This window comes from Salmo salar, chromosome ssa11, assembly GCF_905237065.1.
Source record: "Salmo salar chromosome ssa11, Ssal_v3.1, whole genome shotgun sequence".
Classification (NCBI taxonomy): Eukaryota; Metazoa; Chordata; class Actinopteri; order Salmoniformes; family Salmonidae; genus Salmo; species Salmo salar.
Window position 1 is genome coordinate 91,671,200 of NC_059452.1, and position 18,116 is coordinate 91,689,315.

Consider the following 18,116-nt stretch of genomic DNA (forward strand, 5'->3'; position numbering starts at 1 on the left):
ACGTAGGTGACAGACCGTGACACATTCAATACCGCGTTGTACACACTTGCCTGCATCTAGCTGATCTAGGATGTAATCATTAGTCCAACAGTTGCAAATGAGAGTTTCTATTGGACAAATTCAGGTATGTTTATCCCCGTTTCATTCCATTTGCTTCCGTTTAAGAAACGTTTTTCAACAGAATCGTTGGAATGAATACACACCTGATCACACGCAAAACACAGTTCACATCCATATCAGCCACATACAAACAACAACATCATTTTGCTCGTTGTAGAATTCCTTCTCACAGAGCTTCTCCTCCTCTCACCTTTTCCCTTCGCTTGTGGAAACACATCAGCTGTCTGTGACCTGGCAAAAAAATGTTCCTAACCTTCATATCATACCCGCGAACCGCTACACGCAGCCTAACTACTTCGTAGTAGCTACTAAAACTAATGCGTTAGTAATGCAGCTACAATCATGCAGTACAGTGTACAGTCAGCAAGCATTTTAGCAGTGTCAATAAATTAATAAATCATTTTTACATTTACATTTTAGTCATTTAGCAGACGCTCTTATCCAGAGCGACTTACAGTAGTGAATGCATACATTTCATTTCATTACATGCATTTTTTATATATATATTTTTTTGTAATTTTTTTTACCTTGACTTGGAAGAGTTCCAGTGTTGGATAGCCATAGCCAGCCAGCTAACATAGCATCCCTCTTTGTTTGAGCTGTATTTGAGTAGGCTAAACTAGCTAGCTTCATTTCGTAGCTAAGTGAATGTGAACAAAAAATACAATGAAAAATTGCTTCTCCTTCATTTTTTTAAAGAAATGTATTTGTTCAAAAATGTTAAACTATTGTCTTTCTCTTTGAGTCAACTACTCACCACATTTTATGCACTGCAGTGCTACGTAGCTAGCTGTAGTTAGCTTATGCTTTCAGTACTAGATTCATTCTCTGATCCTTTGATTGGGTGGACAACATGATAGTTCATGCTGCAAGAGCTCTGATAGGTTGGAGGACGTCCTCCAGAAGTTGTCATAATTACTGTGTAAGTTTATGGAAGGGGGTGAGAACCATGAGCCTCCTAGGTTTTGTATTGAAGTCAATGTACACAGAGGAGGACGGAAGCTAGCTGTCCGCCGGCTACACCATGGTGCTGTAGACCTTCATTGCAAAACAGTCTGTTTTAATCAATTATTTGGTGCCGTGAAAATATTTAGTATAGTTTTATCTAAAAAATAATAACTTTTTAATGTTTCACTATATTTATTTTTATCAAATTCACTGAGGAGGATGATCCTCCCCTTCCTCCTCTGAGGAGTCTCCATTGATGTATGCCTATGTGTACACACATACCTATGTGTGTGGGTATGTGTTGTATTTGTTGTAGGTTGGATCTATGCCTCTCTCTCCACCCCAGGGAATACAGTTGAAGTCGGAAGTTTACATACACTTAGGTTGGTGTCATTAAAACTCGTTTTTCAACCACTCCACAAATTTCTTGTTAACAAACTATAGTTTTGGCAAGTTGGTTAGGACATCTACTTTGTGCATGACACAAGTCATTTTTCCAACAATTGTTTACAGACAAATTATTTCACTTATCATTCAATGTATCACAATTCCAGTGGGTCAGAAGTTTACATAGACTAAGTTGACTGTGCCTTTAAACAGCTTGGAAAATTCCAGAAAATGATGTCATGGCTTTAGAAACTTCTGATAGGCTAATTGACATCATTTGAGTCAATTGGAAGTGTACCTGTGGAGGTTTTTCAATGCCTACCTTCAAACTCAGTGCTTCTTTGCTTGACATCATGGGAAAATGAAAAGATATCAGACAAGACCTCAGAAAAAAAATTGTAGACCTCCACAAGTCTGGTTCATCTTTGGGAGCAATTTCCAAATGCCTGAAGGTACCCCGTTCATCTGTACGAACAATAGTACGCAAGTATAAACACCATGGGACCACACAGCCTTCATACCGCTCAGGAAGGAGACGCGTTCTGTCTCCTAGAGAGGAACGTACTTTGGTGCGAAAAGTGCAAATCAATCCTAGAACAACAACAAAGGACCTTGTGAAGATGCTGGAGGAAACAGGTACAAAAGTATCTATATACACAGTAAAGCCACTGCTCCAAAACCGCCATAAAAAAGCCAGACTACGGTTTGAAACTGCACATGGGGACAAAGATCATACTTTTTGGAGAAATGTCCTCTGGTCTGATGAAACTAAAATTTGGCCATAATGACCATCATTATGTTTGGAGGAAAAAGGGGGAGGCTTGCAAGCCGAAGAACACCATCCCAACCATGAAGCACGGGGGTGGCAGCATCATGTTGTGGGGGTGCTTTGCTGCAGGAAGGACTGGTGCACTTCACAAAATAAATAGCATCATGAGGACGAAAATTACGTGGATATACTGAAGCAACATCTCAAGACATCAGTAAGGAAGTTAAAGCTTGGTCGCAAATGGGTCTTCCAAATAGACAATGACCCCAAGCATACTTCCAAAGTTGTGGCTAAATGGCTTAAGGACAACAAAGTCAAGGTATTGGAGTGGCCATCACAAAGCCCTGACCTCAATCCTATAGAAAATTTGTGGGCAGAACTGAAAAAGTGTGTGCGAGCAAGGAGGCCTACAAACCTGATTAAGGTACACCAGCTATGTCAGGAGAAATGGGTCAAAATTCACCCAACTTATTGTGGGAAGCTTGTGGAAGGCTACCCGAAACGTTTGAGCCAAGTTAAACAATGTAAAGTCAATGCTACCAAATACTAATTGAGAGTATGTAAACTTCTGACCCACTGGGAATGTGATGAAAGAAATAAAAGCTGAAATAAATCATTCTCTCTACTATTATTCTGACATTTCACATTCTTAAAATAAAGTGGTGATCCTAACTGACCTAAGGCAGGGAATTTTTACTAGGATTAAATATCAGGAATTGTGAAAAACTGAGTTTAAATGTATTTGGCTAAGGTGTATGTAAACTTCAGACTTCAACTGTATATGTGTGTTGATAATTTAGAATTGCATTATTACTGCTCCATTGCTCCTGCATTGTGGGGAGCTGGTAGAGGGAGGGGGGTTATGCTGCCTTTTGTACAATTACCGAGCTGAGGATGCAAAGATCTTGGCCAGGTCGCAGTTGTAAATGAGAACTTGTTCTCAACTAGCCTACCTGGTTAAATAAAGGTGATATCTTTTTTTTTTTTGTAAAGACATGAAGCACACATTTCCCCTTAAACCAGGCTTTAATGGTGCAGTCCATACTCTTAAAGGCAAAGTGTACCCCAAAGATGCACACATGATTCTATTCATTTTACTGCAATGCATTTGAACAAAGCTTCCAGTCCAAATTCACTGCATTGACATTACTCAGTCATATAAGGTACACCCCCAGCTAACTGTAGAAACGTAGTCACACAGAGAAATATGAGAATGGCATGGCTTTATACCCAAAACACCCTCCATGTATGCTTCTTCATTTTTACTTAAAATCCTTATACCCCTTTACCTTCCTTTTCCTTTTCCTCCTCTCTCTCTCTCTCTCTCTCTCTCTCTCTCTCTCTCTCTCTCTCTCTCTCTCTCTCTCACACTCACACACACACACACACACACACACACACACACACACACAAACACACACACACACACTCAGTGAAGACGCATACAACCGTTCACACAGACCACGGCAACAGCTACATGATAACAACAACCCTTCCTATTGCCACGGCAACAATTGCACCATTGCTAAGGCAACAGCTGCAGAGCACCACAACAAGCAGAAAACCCTTCACGCTTTTTCACCTTCTGTCATGGTTTCCTCTAGTTTATGTTCGGGTTGTTTTTGTCACTCTGATTGTCGTATGCGTTTCCATTTTCTGTGATGCATATGTAATTCTCTCTCCCGCTCTACACATGTTATTTCAGTCTAATTCCTTCTGTTTTCACATACACACCACATACACTGACTCTCTCTCTCTCTCCTTCACTGTCCCCTCCCTCGGCTCTTCTCCTCCATCCTCTACTGTTTCACTGTCTAATCCTCTCTCTCTTTCTCTCTCTCTCGCGTTCTCTTGCAGAGCGAATCTCCCCTTTTTCCCATACCACCTCTCCTTTCTACTTCCTTCCCCCTCTGTCCATCTCCTTTCATATTCATCCCTGCTTCTCCTCTTCCTCTCTTCCTCTTCTCTTATAGAAGAGTTCCCCCTCTCCCTCCCCCTCTCTCTCTCTCCCTCTCCCTCTCCCTCTCTCTCATACAGATTCGGAGCCCACCCTCTTTCGCTTTCTTTCTCTCTCTTGCTCTTTCTATCTCTTTCCCTGTGTCCCTCCCCTTCCCTCTTTATGTTTCCCCCTCCCTCCATCCTCTCTTTCCCTCGCTGGTTCAGTAAGTAAAGAAAGAGATACACGGAAGCAAAGAAAAAGGGGGAAAGGCAGGACGAGAGAGAGCAGGAGTGGGGCAGGCTGGGGCGAGGGGTGTGGGGTCTCAGCCCTCTGTTGTGGGGGGGTGAGAGGTTGAGATACACCCCACCTGTTTGTTCTCACTACCATGGACTGCCTCTGCATTGTGACTACAAAGGTAAGCTGATCTGCCGTTGCTTCCACTGACAGAGAGAGAGAAAGAGAGAAAGAGAGAGAGAGAGAGAGAGAGAGAGAGAGAGAGAGAGAGAGAGAGAAAAAGAGAGAGAGAAAGAGAAAGAGAGAGAGAGAGAGAGAGAGAGAGAGCGAGAGCGGGGGTAATCACCTCCTCGTGTTATCTGCTTTGTCTCATCCTTTCTTTGTGTCTGGGTTAAACGGTAAATGTAACAGGGCAGCTTGTCTTTGCAAAGATAGGATATTTGATCATTATTTCTCTCCTGTTAGCTCTTTGTGGTCTTTTGGCTACTTATATAGGGGTGGCAAGTAGCCTAGTGGTTAGAGCATTGGGCCGGTAACCGCAAGGTTGATAGATCGAATCTCCAAGCTGACAAGGTAAAAATCTGTCGTTCTGCCCCTGAACAAGGCAGTTAACCCACTGTTCCTAGGCAGTCATTATAAATAAGAATTTGTTCTTATCTGACTAGTTAAATGAATATATTTTTCTTGAGAGTGAACTGCACTGGCTGAGAGTGTTAGTGTGTTAGTAGCATTGTCCCTGTCCTTCTCTATATTTCTGTTTCTCCCACTCTCTTTCTCTCCCCCATATCCCTCTCTGTGTGAGGCTGTGTGAGTGTGCTAGCTAGCAGGGAGTGGGTTAACCTGCGTGGCAGGATGCTGTAGGAGTGAGTGAGCTAGCGAATAGGCCTGAGGTTGGGGTGCTAATTCTGGCTTTGTGTCATGTTGGAAGGTCCAGGATGTCGGTAGATGGGACCAGGCCTGGGCTCCCTGCATGCCTCAACCTCCTCACTCTCACCTCAACCACTGCCATGGAGTTAGCTCACACACAAGCTGGGAGCTCCCACAGCCTCACACACACATACACACACAAAGCGTGTGTTATATCACACACATGAGGCCAGTGACATGCTGGGGCTGACTGCTCCACACAGTCAGCCCCTGTCGTGAAATTGGCTCTCAGAGAGAGAACGTTTATGGAATTCCATCCAAGCCCTGTCTCTCAACTATTCAGCCAGCTCCCAGTCCCAGGCTCTCTCCTCTCCCCTCCCCTCCCCTCCTCTCCTCTCCGCTACTCTCCTCTTTTCTCTCCTGTCCCCTCCTCTGTCCTCCTCCCCTCTCCCTTACTCTCCTCTTCTCTCCCCTACTCTCCCCTACTCTCCTCTTCTCTCCCTACTCTCCTCTCTTCTCTTCTCCCCTACTCTACTCTTCTCTCCCCTACTCTTCCCTTCTCTCCCTACTCTCCTTTTCTCTTCTTTTCTCTCCCCTACTCTTCCCTTCTCTCCCCTACTCTCCCCTACTCTCCTCTTCTCTCCCTACTCTCCTCTCTTCTCTTCTCCCCTACTCTCCTCTTCTCTCCCCTACTCTCCCCTACTCTTCCCTTCTCTCCCCTTCTCTCCCCTACTCTCCCCTACTCTCCTCTTCTCTCCCCTACTCTCCTCTCTTCTCTTCTCCCCTACTCTCCTCTTCTCTCCCCTACTCTCCCCTACTCTCCTCTTCTCTCCCCTACTCTTCCCTTCTCTCCCTACACTCCTTTTCTCCCCTTATCTCCCCTACTCTTCCCTTCTCTCCTCTTCTCTCCCTATTCTCCCCTTATCTCCCCTACACTTCCTTTCTCTCCCTACTCTCCCTTTCTCTCCCCTACTCTCCTCTTCTCTCCCCTACTCTCCTCTTCTCTCTCCTGTCCCCTCCTCTGCCCTCTCCCCTCTCCCTTACTCTCCTCTTCTCTCCCTTCTCTCCTCTCCCCTTCTCTCTCTTACTCTTCCCTTCTCTCCCTACTCTCTTCTTCTCTCCCTACTCTCCTCTTCTCTCCCTATTCTCCCCTTCTCTCCCCTACTCTCCCCTTCTATCCCTACTCTCCTCTTCTCTCCCCTACTCTCCTCTTCTCTCCCCTACTCTTCTCTTCTCTCCCCTACTCTTCCGTTCTCTCCCCTACTCTCCTCTTCTCTCCCCTACTCTTCTCTCCCCTCTCCCCTTTTCTCCCCTACTCTCCCCTTCTATCCCTACTCTCCTCTTCTCTCCCCTACTCTCCTCTCCCCTACTCTCCTCTTCTCTCCCCTACTCTCCTCTTCTCTCCCCTACTCTCCTCTTCTCTCCCCTACTCTCCTCTTCTCTCTCCTGTCCACTCCTCTGCCCTCCTCCCCTCTCCCTTACTCTCCTCTTCTCTCCCTTACTCTTCTCTTCTCTCCCTACTCTCATCTTCTATCCCTACTCTCCTCTTCTCTCCCCTACTCTCCTCTCCCCTACTCTCCTCTTCTCTCCCCTACTCTCCTCTTCTCTCCCCTACTCTCCTCTTCTCTCTCCTGTCCACTCCTCTGCCCTCCTCCCCTCTCCCTTACTCTCCTCTTCTCTCCCTTACTCTTCTCTTCTCTCCCTACTCTCATCTTCTATCCCTACTCTCCTCTTCTCTCCCCTACTCTCCTCTCCCCTACTCTCCTCTTCTCTCCCCTACTCTCCTCTTCTCTCCCCTACTCTCCTCTTCTCTCTCCTGTCCACTCCTCTGCCCTCCTCCCCTCTCCCTTACTCTCCTCTTCTCTCCCTTACTCTTCTCTTCTCTCCCTACTCTCATCTTCTCTCCCTACTCTTCTCTTCTCTCCCCTACTCTTCCGTTCTCTCCCCTACTCTCCTCTTCTCTCCCCTACTCTTCTCTTCTCTCCCCTCCTCTCCTCTACTCCCCGCTCCTCTCCCCTCCTTTCCCCTACTCTCCCCCCTCCACTCTCCTCTCCTCCCTCTACTCTCCTATCCCCTCCTCTCCTCGAGAATCCTGGTGGGTTTTCACACACACTTACACAGTCACACACACAAACACAAACATACACACACACTCACACAGTCACATACACACAAACACACACACAATCACTGTCACAAACACTCACAAACACGCAAACAGCCTAGCAGCTGCTCCTGCATGCTGGCTGTGGGAGTGTGTGTGAACCATGCTAATACAAGGACTGTGGGACAGATGAGAGGTATCTCATACACACACTGGATGAACTTGGACAGGCTCTTGTAGTGTTTTATGGGAAATGTGGTCCAGTATTTGCTCTCTGTATGTAGGAACTCTCACCACTAGCCCAAATGCTGTTTTTTTTATAGAAGGGGAAAGAATGCTTGGTTGGCTCAGTATTTCATAAATCATTGCTTGTTTAGCCACGGGAAATCTGATTAATTTGCTTATCAATCACTTTGATGTAAGCCAGTTCCCTTGACAACAGGGCTTCTTATGGCCAATTGACAGAGATAGCCATGATAGGGAAGATGAGCATGAAGAGGCAGTGTGTCATTTAAGCCTTTACACTTAATTTATGTGTGTGTGTGTGTGTGTGTGTGTGTGTGTGTGTGTGTGTGTGTGTGTGTCTCTCTGTCTGTCTGTCTGTCTGTGTGTTTACGGTTGGTAAAGCATGCATCGCACTGTATCAGACATTCTGTATCATTAAGCAGAAGTTTCCAATGAATAGCGTTCTGTAGCTATGCCTATATGGCTTACAGCCTTCCCTGGGCTCCATGGGTGGCTTTAAGGTGTATTAATGCAGGCTGAGATGTATTTAAACTGCAGAGCAGAGACAAGCTTAACTAGCTCAATTAAAGAGCAGATATACGTATATATATAGAGAGAGAGCGAGAGAGAGAGAGAGAACTCTTGCTGCCACCAGGCCTTCATTTAGATAATAATACAGGTGCACCTGCTGTAACATCCAGCTCATCAGTCTCTCGTTATCTGTCCCTGTGTACGATATCAACATACAGTAATACATCATAATAATAGATATACTGTAATGGTCGTCGTATATAGTGGACCAAGGCGCAGCAGGTTGAGTGCTCATTTTAAACTTTATTTGAGACACGTAACAAAACAAGAAAACGACCGAACGCACAGTATTACAGGCTAAACACAGCAGTGCAAAAACAACTTCCCACAAAACCCATTACAAAAACATCCCTCTATATAGGACCTTCAATCAGAGGCAATGAGGAACAGCTGCCTCCAATTGAAGGTCCATCCAATAACCCTAAACATAGAACTAAAAAGTCTAGACCAGAACATAGAAATATACTAACATAGAACATAGCCAAAAACCCAGGAACACTCTAAACAAATACGCCTCTACCTAAACACATAACCCCGAAACACTCTAAACAAATACCCCCTGCCACGTCCTGACCAAACTATAATAACAAATAACCCCTTTACTGGTCAGGACGTGACAGTACCCCCCCCCCCCCAAAGGTGCAGACCCCAGATGCACATCACACAAAAAATAAACACAAAAATAAACCCCCCAACTAAAGGGAGGGAAGGGCTACACCCCCCCTCCCCAATCCTCCTACTGTGGAGGTGGCTCAGGCTCTGGCCTTAGTCCCCCACCTAACCTGTCCACCCCCGCTGAATACCTCGGGCTGAAGCGTGTCGCTGTAGACCTCGGGCTGAAGCGCGTCGCTGTAGACCTCGGGCTGAAGCGCATCTCTGGCTGCGCCGATTCCGGACTGTAGGGCGACTCTCGCTGCGCCGATTCCGGACTGTAGGGCGACTCTCGCTGCGCCGATTCCGGACTGTAGGGCGACTCTCGCTGCGCAGATTCCGGACTGTAGGGCGACTCTCGCTGCGCCGATTCCGGACTGTAGGGCGACTCTCGCTGCGCAGATTCCGGACTGTAGGGCGACTCTCGCTGCGCAGATTCCGGACTGTAGGGCGACTCTGGGAGCTCTGGACTGTAGGCCGACTCTCTCGGTTCCGGACTGTAGGCCGTCTCTCTCGGCTCCGGACTGTGGGCCGTCTCTCTCGGCTCCGGACTGTGGGCCGTCTCTCTCGGTTCCGGACTGTGGGCCGTCTCTCTCGGTTCCGGACTGTGGGCCGTCTCTCTCGGCTCCGGACTGTCGGCCGTCTCTCTCGGTTCCGGACTGTCGGCCGTCTCTCTACGGGGCACTGTCGCCGGACACTCTGGAAGGGGCACTGTCGCCGGACACTCTGGAAGGGGCACTGTCGCCGGACACTCTGGAAGGGGCACTGTCGCCGGACACTCTGGAAGGGGCACTGTCGCCGGACACTCTGGAAGGGGCACTGTCGCCGGACACTCTGGAAGGGGCACTGTCGCCGGACACTCTGGAAGGGGCACTGTCGCCGGACACTCTGGAAGGGGCACTGTCGCCGGACACTCTGGAAGGGGCACTGTCGCCGGACACTCTGGACGAGGACTGCGCACTGAAAGCCTGGTGCGTGGTGCTGGCTTTGGAAGTGCCAGACTGGAAACACGCACCTCAGGGCTAGTGCGAGGAGCAGGAGTAGGACGAGCTGGACTGGGCTGACGCACTGGAGGCCTGGTGCGTGGTGCTGGTAGTGGAGGTGCCAGACTAGAGACACGCACCCCAAGGCTATTGCGAGGAGCGGGAACAGGACATCCTGGACTGGGCTAATCCACTGAAGGCCTGGTGCGTGGTGCTGGCTTTGGAGATGCCAGACTGGATACACGCACCTCAGGGCTATTGCGAGGAGCGGGAACAGGATACACTGGGCCGTGAAGGCGCACTGGCGGTCTCGAGCGCAGTACTGGCACCACCCTTACTGGCTGGATGCCCGCTTCCCCCTGGCAAATGCGGGACGCTGGCACCGCGCACACCGGCCTGTGAATGCTCGGCCTCGACGCCGTGCGCATCACCCCATAGCACAGGACCTGACCAGTAACATGCTGCCTCCGGTAAGCATGGGGAGTTGGCTTGGGGCTTAACCCTGGCCCAGCCAAACTACCTGTGTGCCCCCCCAAAATTTTTATTGGGGCTGCCTCTCAGGCTTCCATGCCAGTCGTGTTCCAATATAACAGTCCCGGTCCTCTCCAGCCTTCCTCCATGGTCCCTCTCCGGCTAAAATTTCCTCCCAAGTCCACGACTCAAAATAACTCCTTTCTACCTACTTACCCCGCTGCTTGGTCCGTTGGTGGTGGGAAGTTCTGTAATGGTCCTCGTATATAGTGGACCAAGGCGCAGCGGGTTGAGTGCTCATTTTAAACTTTATTTGAGACACGTAACAACAAAACAAGAAAACGAACAGACGCACAGTATTACAAGGTAAACACAGCAGTGCAAAAACAACTTCCCACAAAACCCATTACAAAAACACCCCTCTATATAGGACCTTCAATTGAAGGCAACAAGGAACAGCTGCCTCCAATTGAAGGTCCATCCAATAACCCTAAACATAGAACTAAAAAGACTAGACCAGAACATAGAAATATACTAACATAGAACATAACCAAAAACCCCGGACACTCTAAACAAACACCCCTCTACCTAAACACATAGCCCAACAAACCCCGAAACACTCTAAACAAATACCCCCTGCCACGTCCTGACCAAACTATAATAACAAATAGCCCCTTTACTGGTCAGGACGGCACATATACTTTATACAGCGTGTTTCATACAGAATCTCAAAGTCGCTTTTAAAAAACTAAGAAAAAGCTATTCAGGGAGCAGGTAGTTCACTGGAGATGTCTTCCGCAGCTTGATAAAGATGTCGTCCTCCACTAGGTATACTGTCACCCTATAGTTTTGTCGTTTGATAGCTTATTCTTATTATTGTTCATGTTTATACCTGACTTCAATGAAAAATCTTTGATTCAACTTGAATCCAAAATGGCTGTGTGTTCCCTGCCCATTAAGCTGTATTTTGGCTCTGTGTTTGGTGCAATGGCGAGAGAGGAGGTCCATGCAGGCTTCCATAGACATGCTCTTCTCTTTCATCCTACTCTCTCCTCATTTTGCTGCTTTACTCACTCATTAAGTTTCCTCTGTCCTCTTTACTCACTCATTATGTTTCCTCTGTCCTCTTTACTCACTCATTATGTTTCCTCTGTCCTCTTTACTCACTCATTATGTTTCCTCTGTCCTCTTTACTCACTCATTATGTTTCCTCTGTCCTCTTTACTCACTCATTATGTTTCCTCGGTCCTCTTTACTCACTCATTATGTTTCCTCTGTCCTCTTTACTCACTCATTATGTTTCCTCTGTCCTCTTTACTCACTCATTATGTTTCCTATGTCCTCTTTACTCACTCATTATGTTTCCTCTGTCCTCTTTACTCACTCATTATGTTTCCTCTGTCCTCTTTACTCACTCATTATGTTTCCTCTGTCCTCTTTACTCACTCATTTGTTTCCTCGGTCCTCTTTACTCACTCATTGTTTCCCCGGTCCTCTTTGCACACTATCACTCATTCTATTTATTCCTCCATACTACAACAGATGTTATTTACAGAATAAAACTAAGGCTAAAACATTCGTCCCTGTTTGAATATAATTATGCTGGCTAACAGGAGTTTCTTTAGATGTGCCATGAACAGTGATTGATGAATCCACTATGATAGAGCACAGTCGGTATCCATGGATATCTGACAACCTTGTTCCAGGATCACACATCTCTCTCAAAGTGAGAAAAAGCTCGGAGCTGGCAGGGGAAGGAAGGCCCTCTTTTGCCAAACATTCTGCGGCAGATGGCGGTCAATTTATAGAAGAGAAGCAAAATGAGTGCCTGGAGAAGCACGTCTCTTTAATGGTATGTGATAAAGTATTAATGGTGCCTGGTGGTAGTGCAGGTGAGGAATTTGTCAGCCATGAGACATTTATTAACCTTTAACTCTAATCCTGAAGAACAAAGGTCAGCTAGAAGTGAAGGACTAGCTCTGAGTTACAGTAGGTCACTTCCTACACTGACCCCTAACCCCTAACCCTGTGGATGGCTCTCTGTCTCCTCTGCAGGACTAGCTTTCGTACAGTAGGTGGAAGTGAGAAGAGCTCTCTTAAGATGAAGTCGCTCTGGATAAGAGTGTCTGCTAAATGAATAAAAAAAACATTTTAAATATCTAAATGCAGAAAAGGGGAAGTTAACATTAATTCTGTCAACTTTTTTCAGTCCCACTTTATATTGATGACAAAACATACACTACCGATCAAAAGTTTTACAACACCTACTCATTCAAGGGTTTTTCTTAATTTTTACTATTTTTGACATTGTACAATAGTAGTGAAAAACTATGAAATAACATATATGGAATCATGTAGGAAGCAAAAAAGTGTTAACTTCTCTAGGGTCGGTGGGACGAAATCGTCCCACCACGTAACAGCCAGTGGAATCCTGTGGCGCGTTATTCAAATACCTTAAAAATGCTATTACTTCAATTTCTCAAACATATGACTATTTTACACCATTTTAAAGACAAGACTCTCGTTAATCTAACCACACTGTCTGATTTCAAAAAGGCTTTACAACGAAAGCAAAACATTAGATTATGTCAGGAGAGTACCCAGCCAGAAATAATCAGACACCCATTTTTCAAGCTAGCATATAATGTCACATAAACCCAAACCACAGCTAAATGCAGCACTAACCTTTGATGATCTTCATCAGATGACACACCTAGGACATTATGTTATACAATACATGCATGTTTTGTTCAATCAAGTTCATATTTATATCAAAAAACAGTTTTTACATTAGCATGTGATGTTCAGAACTAGCAAACTTCCCGTGAATTGACTAAATTACACACGATAAACGTTCACAAAAAACATAACAATTATTTTAAGAATTATAGATACAGAACTCCTCTATGCACTCGCTATGTCCGATTTTAAAATAGCTTTTCGGTGAAAGCACATTTTGCAATATTCTGAGTAGATAGCCCGGCATCACAGGGCTAGCTATTTAGACACCCACCAAGTTTAGCCCTCACCAAAGTCAGATTTACTATAAGAAAAATGTTATTACCTTTGCTGTTCTTCGTCAGAATGCACTCCCAGGACTTCTACTTCAATAACAAATGTTGGTTTGGTTCAAAATAATCCATAGTTATGTTCAAATATCCTCTGTTTTGTTCGTGCGTTCAAGACACTATCCTAAGTGTAAAGAAGGGTGACGCGCATGACGTGTTTCGTGACAAAAAATTCTAAATATTCCATTACCGTACTTCGAAGCATGTCAACCGCTGTTTAAAATCAATTTTTATGCAATTTTTCTCGTAAAAAAGCGATAATATTCCGACCGGGAATCTGTGTTTTAGTACAAAGAGAGAGAAAATAAAAACATGGGGTCGCCTCGTGCACGCGCCTCAGTCTCATAGTGCTCTGACCGACCACTGTCCAAACGCGCTAATGTTTTTCAGCCAGGGGCTGCCTCGACATCATTCAGCTTTTTCTCGGGTTCTGAGAGCCTATGGGAGCCGTAGGAAGTGTCACGTTACAGCAAAGATCCTAAGTTTTCAATAAAAAGAGTCAAGAATCTCAAGGAATGGTCAGAGAGGGCACTTCCTGTACAGAATCTTCTCAGGTTTTTGCCTGCCATATGAGTTCTGTTATACTCACAGACACCATTCAAACAGTTTTAGAAACTTTAGGGTGTTTTCTATCCAAAGCCAATAATTATATGCATATTCTAGTTTCTGGGCAGTAGTAATAACCAGATTAAATCGGGTACGTTTTTTATCCGGCCGTGTAAATACTGCCCCCTAGCCCTAACAGGTTAAACAAATCAAAATATATTTTAGATTTGAGATTCTTCAAAGTAGCCAACCTTTGCCTTGATGACAGCTTTGCACACTCTTGGCATTCCCTCAACCAGCTTCACCTGGAATGCTTTTCCAACAGTCTTGAAGGAGTTCCCACATATGCTGAGCACTTGTTGGCTGCTTTTCCTTCACTCTGTGGTTCGACTCATCCCAAACCATCTCAATTTGGTTGAGGTCAGGGATTGTGGAGGCCAGGTCATCTGATGCAGAACTCCATCAAGGTCAAATAGCCCTTACACAGGCTGAAGGTGTGTTTTGGGTCATTGTCCTGTTGAGAAACAAATTATAGTACCACTAAGCCCAAAGCAAATTGGATGGAGTATCGCTGCAGAATGCAAAAGGGTTTTCTAATGATCAATTAGCCTGTTAAAATGATAAACTAGCTAACACAACATGCCATTGGAACACAGGAGTGATGGTTGCTGATAATGGGCCTCTGTACGCTTACAGTATGTAGATATTCTATTAAAAATCAGCCATTTCCAGTTCTAAAACTTTTGACTGGTAGTGTATATTTACACTAATTGGTCATAATTACTGTAGTGAGTAAAGTATACTTACTATGAAGGTACAGGTTCTACAAAGCAGCTGTAATTGCACATTGAGGTTTGTGTGATTGCTCACAGAAATTTAGAGGTTTGCTTTAGATTTGCAAACAAAGCAAATTCATTGTGATTAAAATCTCCGCTCACTTTAAAACTATCGCTTTTTAATATCACAGTTTGCAGTTTCAAATATCTGAAATTGTGAAATGTCATACACCAGCCAACAATTGAGCCTGGATACGGGTTAGAAATTCTGCCAGCCACAACCCACGAACAAGTACAGACATAAGTGTTTTCTAAAACCATGTTAGTGTGCAAGGTTTTAAGCATGCTGGTCAGTGTGAGAAGAAGGTTGAATAGTACACCCTCATGGTCAGTGTGAGAAGGAGGTTGAATAGTACACCCTCATGGTCAGTGTGAGAAGGAGGTTGAATAGTACACCCTCATGGTCAGTGTGAGAAGGAGGTTGAATAGTACACCCTCATGGTCAGTGTGAGAAGGAGGTTGAATAGTTCACCCTCATGGTCAGTGTGAGAAGGAGGTTGAATAGTACACCCTCATGGTCAGTGTGAGAAGGAGGTTGAATAGTGCACCCTCATGGTCAGTGTGAGAAGGAGGTTGAATAGTGCACCCTCATGGTCAGTGTGAGAAGGAGGTTGAATAGTACACCCTCATGGTCAGTGTGAGAAGGAGGTTGAATAGTACACCCTCATGGTCAGTGTGAGAAGGAGGTTGAATAGTACACCCTCATGGTCAGTGTGAGAAGGAGGTTGAATAGTACACCTTCATGGTCAGTGTGAGAAGGAGGTTGAATAGTACACCCTCATGGTCAGTGTGAGAAGGAGGTTGAATAGTACACCCTCATGGTCAGTGTGAGAAGGAGGTTGAATAGTGCACCTTCATGGTCAGTGTGATATGAGTTTATATGAACTAGATCGTCAGTTCTTAACGTCTCATCCCTCTTCAAGAGGAAACCCAGTTCTTTCCCCCTCTCCTATCCTGTCTCTCTCTTTCTCTTCTTCCTCTCTTCTCTTGTCACACTCCCTTTGTCTCTCATCCTTCTCCTTTATCATATTCCCGTACTACCTCTTTCACATCCTCTAACCTCCCCGTTCCTCTAACCTCCCCGTTCCTCTAACATCCCCCCTCCTCTAACCTCCCCCTCCACTAACCTCCCACTCTCCTCTAACCTCCCCCTCCTCTAACCTCCCACTCTCATCTAATCTCCCCCTCCTCTAACATCCCCCTCCTCTAACCTCCCCCTCCACTAACCTCCCACTCTCCTCTAACCTCCCCCCTCCTCTAACCTCCCCCCTCCTCTAACCTCCCACTCTCCTCTAACCTCCCACTCTCCTCTAACCTCCCCCTCCTCTAACCTCCCCCCTCCTTTAACCTCCCACTCTCCTCTAATCTCCCCCTCCTCTAACCTCCCCTCCCTCTAACCTCCCCCTCCTCTAACCTCCCCTCCCTCTAACCTCCCCCTCCTCTAACCTCCCCTCCCTCTAACCTCCCCCTCCTCTAACCTCCCACTCTCCTCTAACCTCCCACTCTCCTCTAACCTCCCCCTCCTCTAACCTCCCACTCTCCTCTAACCTCCCCCCTCCTCTAACCTCCCTCCTCCTCTAACCTCCCACTCTCCTCTAACTCCCCCTCCTCCCCCCTCCTCTAACCTCCCACTCTCGTCTAATCTCCCCCTCCTCTAACCTCCCCCCTCCTCTAACCTCACACTCTCCTCTAATCTCCCCCCTCCTCTAACCTCCCACATTCCTCTAACATCCACACTCCTCTAACCTCCCACTCCTCTAACCTCTCCCCTTCTCTCCCCTCCCCCTTCCCCTATTCTCCCACTCTCCTCTAACCTCCCCCCTCCTCTACCCCCCTATCCTCTCACAACCCCTCTTTTCCTATTATGCCTTTTCTCTCCATTTGTCTCTTTCCTCTCCTCCATTTGTCTCTGTCCTCTCCTCCATTTTCATCCTTCCTGCTTCTTCCACCCCTTTAATCTCCTGAATTCACCTCTTTCCTCTTTCCCCCTTCTTATCTCCCTTCTCTCCTATCCTAGCTCACCTCCTCCTTCCCCCCTATCCTCTTTTCCCATCCTCCCCTATCCCCTGTCTCCTCTCCACTCCCTAGGCTTTCCTCATTAGTGTTTCTACAGATTAATTATACATTTGACTAGATGTAGTCAAAGTCAGCACTTATAGTCTGTGTGCACATTAGTGGCCTTCCTGTATGTATGTATGTATGTATGTATGTATGTATGTATGTATGTATGTATGTATGTATGTATGTATGTATGTATGTATGTATGTATGTATGTATGTATGTATGTATGTATGTATGTATGTATGTATGTATGTATGTATGTATGTATGTACGTACCAGTCAAAAGTTTGGACACACCTACTCATTCAAGGATTTATAGCACATATGGATTCATGTAGTACCCAAAAAAGTGTTAAACAAATCAAAATATATTTTAGATTTTAGATTCTTCAAAGTAGCCAACCTTTGCCTTGATGACAGCTTTGCACACTCTTGGCAATCTCTCAACCAGCTTATCCTGGAATGCTTATCCAACAGTCTTGAAGGAGACTGTTGGATAATCCACATACGCTGAGCACTTGTTGGCTGCTTTTCCTTCACTCTGCGGTCCAACTCATCCCAAACCATCTCAATTGGGTTGAGGTCGGGTGATTGTGGAGGCCAGGTCATCTGATGCAGCACTCCATCACTCTCCTTCTTGGTCAAATAGCCCTTACACAGCCTGGAGGTGTGTTGGGTCATTGTCCTGTTGAAAAACAAATGATAGTCCCACTAAGCACAAACCAGATGGGATGGCGTATCGCTGCAGAATGCTCTGGTAGCCATGCTGTTTAAGTGTGCCTTGAATTCTAAATAAATCACTGACAGTGTCACCAGCAAAGCACCATCACACCTCCTCCTCCATGCTTCACGGTGGGAACCACACATGCAGAGATCCTCCGTTCACCTACTCTGCATCTCACAAAGACACAGTGATTGGAACCAAAAATATCAAATCTGGACTCATCAGACCAAAGGACAGATTTCCACCAATCTAATGTCCATTGCTCGTGTTTCTTGGCCCAAGCAAGTCTCTTCTTCTTATTGGTGTCCTTTAGTAGTTGTTTCTTTGCAGCAATTCAACAATGAAGGCCTGACTCACACAGTCTCCTCTGAACAGTTAATGTTGAGATGTGTTACTTGAACTCTGTGAAGCGTTTAGTTGGGCTGCAATCTGAGGTGCAGTTAACTCTAATGAACGTATCCTCTGCAGCAGAGGTAACTCTGGGTCTTTCTTTCCTGTGGTGGTTGTCATGAGAGACAGTTTCATCATAGCGCTTGATGGTTTTTGCGAGTGAACTTGAAGAAACTTTCAAAGTTCTTGAAATGTTCTGCAT

At 45.8% G+C, this 18,116-nt stretch overlaps 1 protein-coding gene across 2 annotated transcripts in view; it reads left to right on the top strand.

Moving 5' to 3' along the window:
• Positions 1–4,026: 4,026 nt before the first annotated feature.
• Positions 4,027–18,116, top strand: part of LOC106563427 (disks large homolog 4) — a 150,469-nt gene continuing 136,379 nt past the window's right edge. For both annotated transcript variants that reach the window (XM_014128989.2, XM_045690067.1), the window contains exon 1: positions 4,027–4,578. In XM_014128989.2, coding sequence (XP_013984464.1) covers positions 4,549–4,578 — 30 coding nt within the window. In that variant the 5' untranslated portion in view covers positions 4,027–4,548. The remainder of the gene's footprint in view (positions 4,579–18,116) is intronic.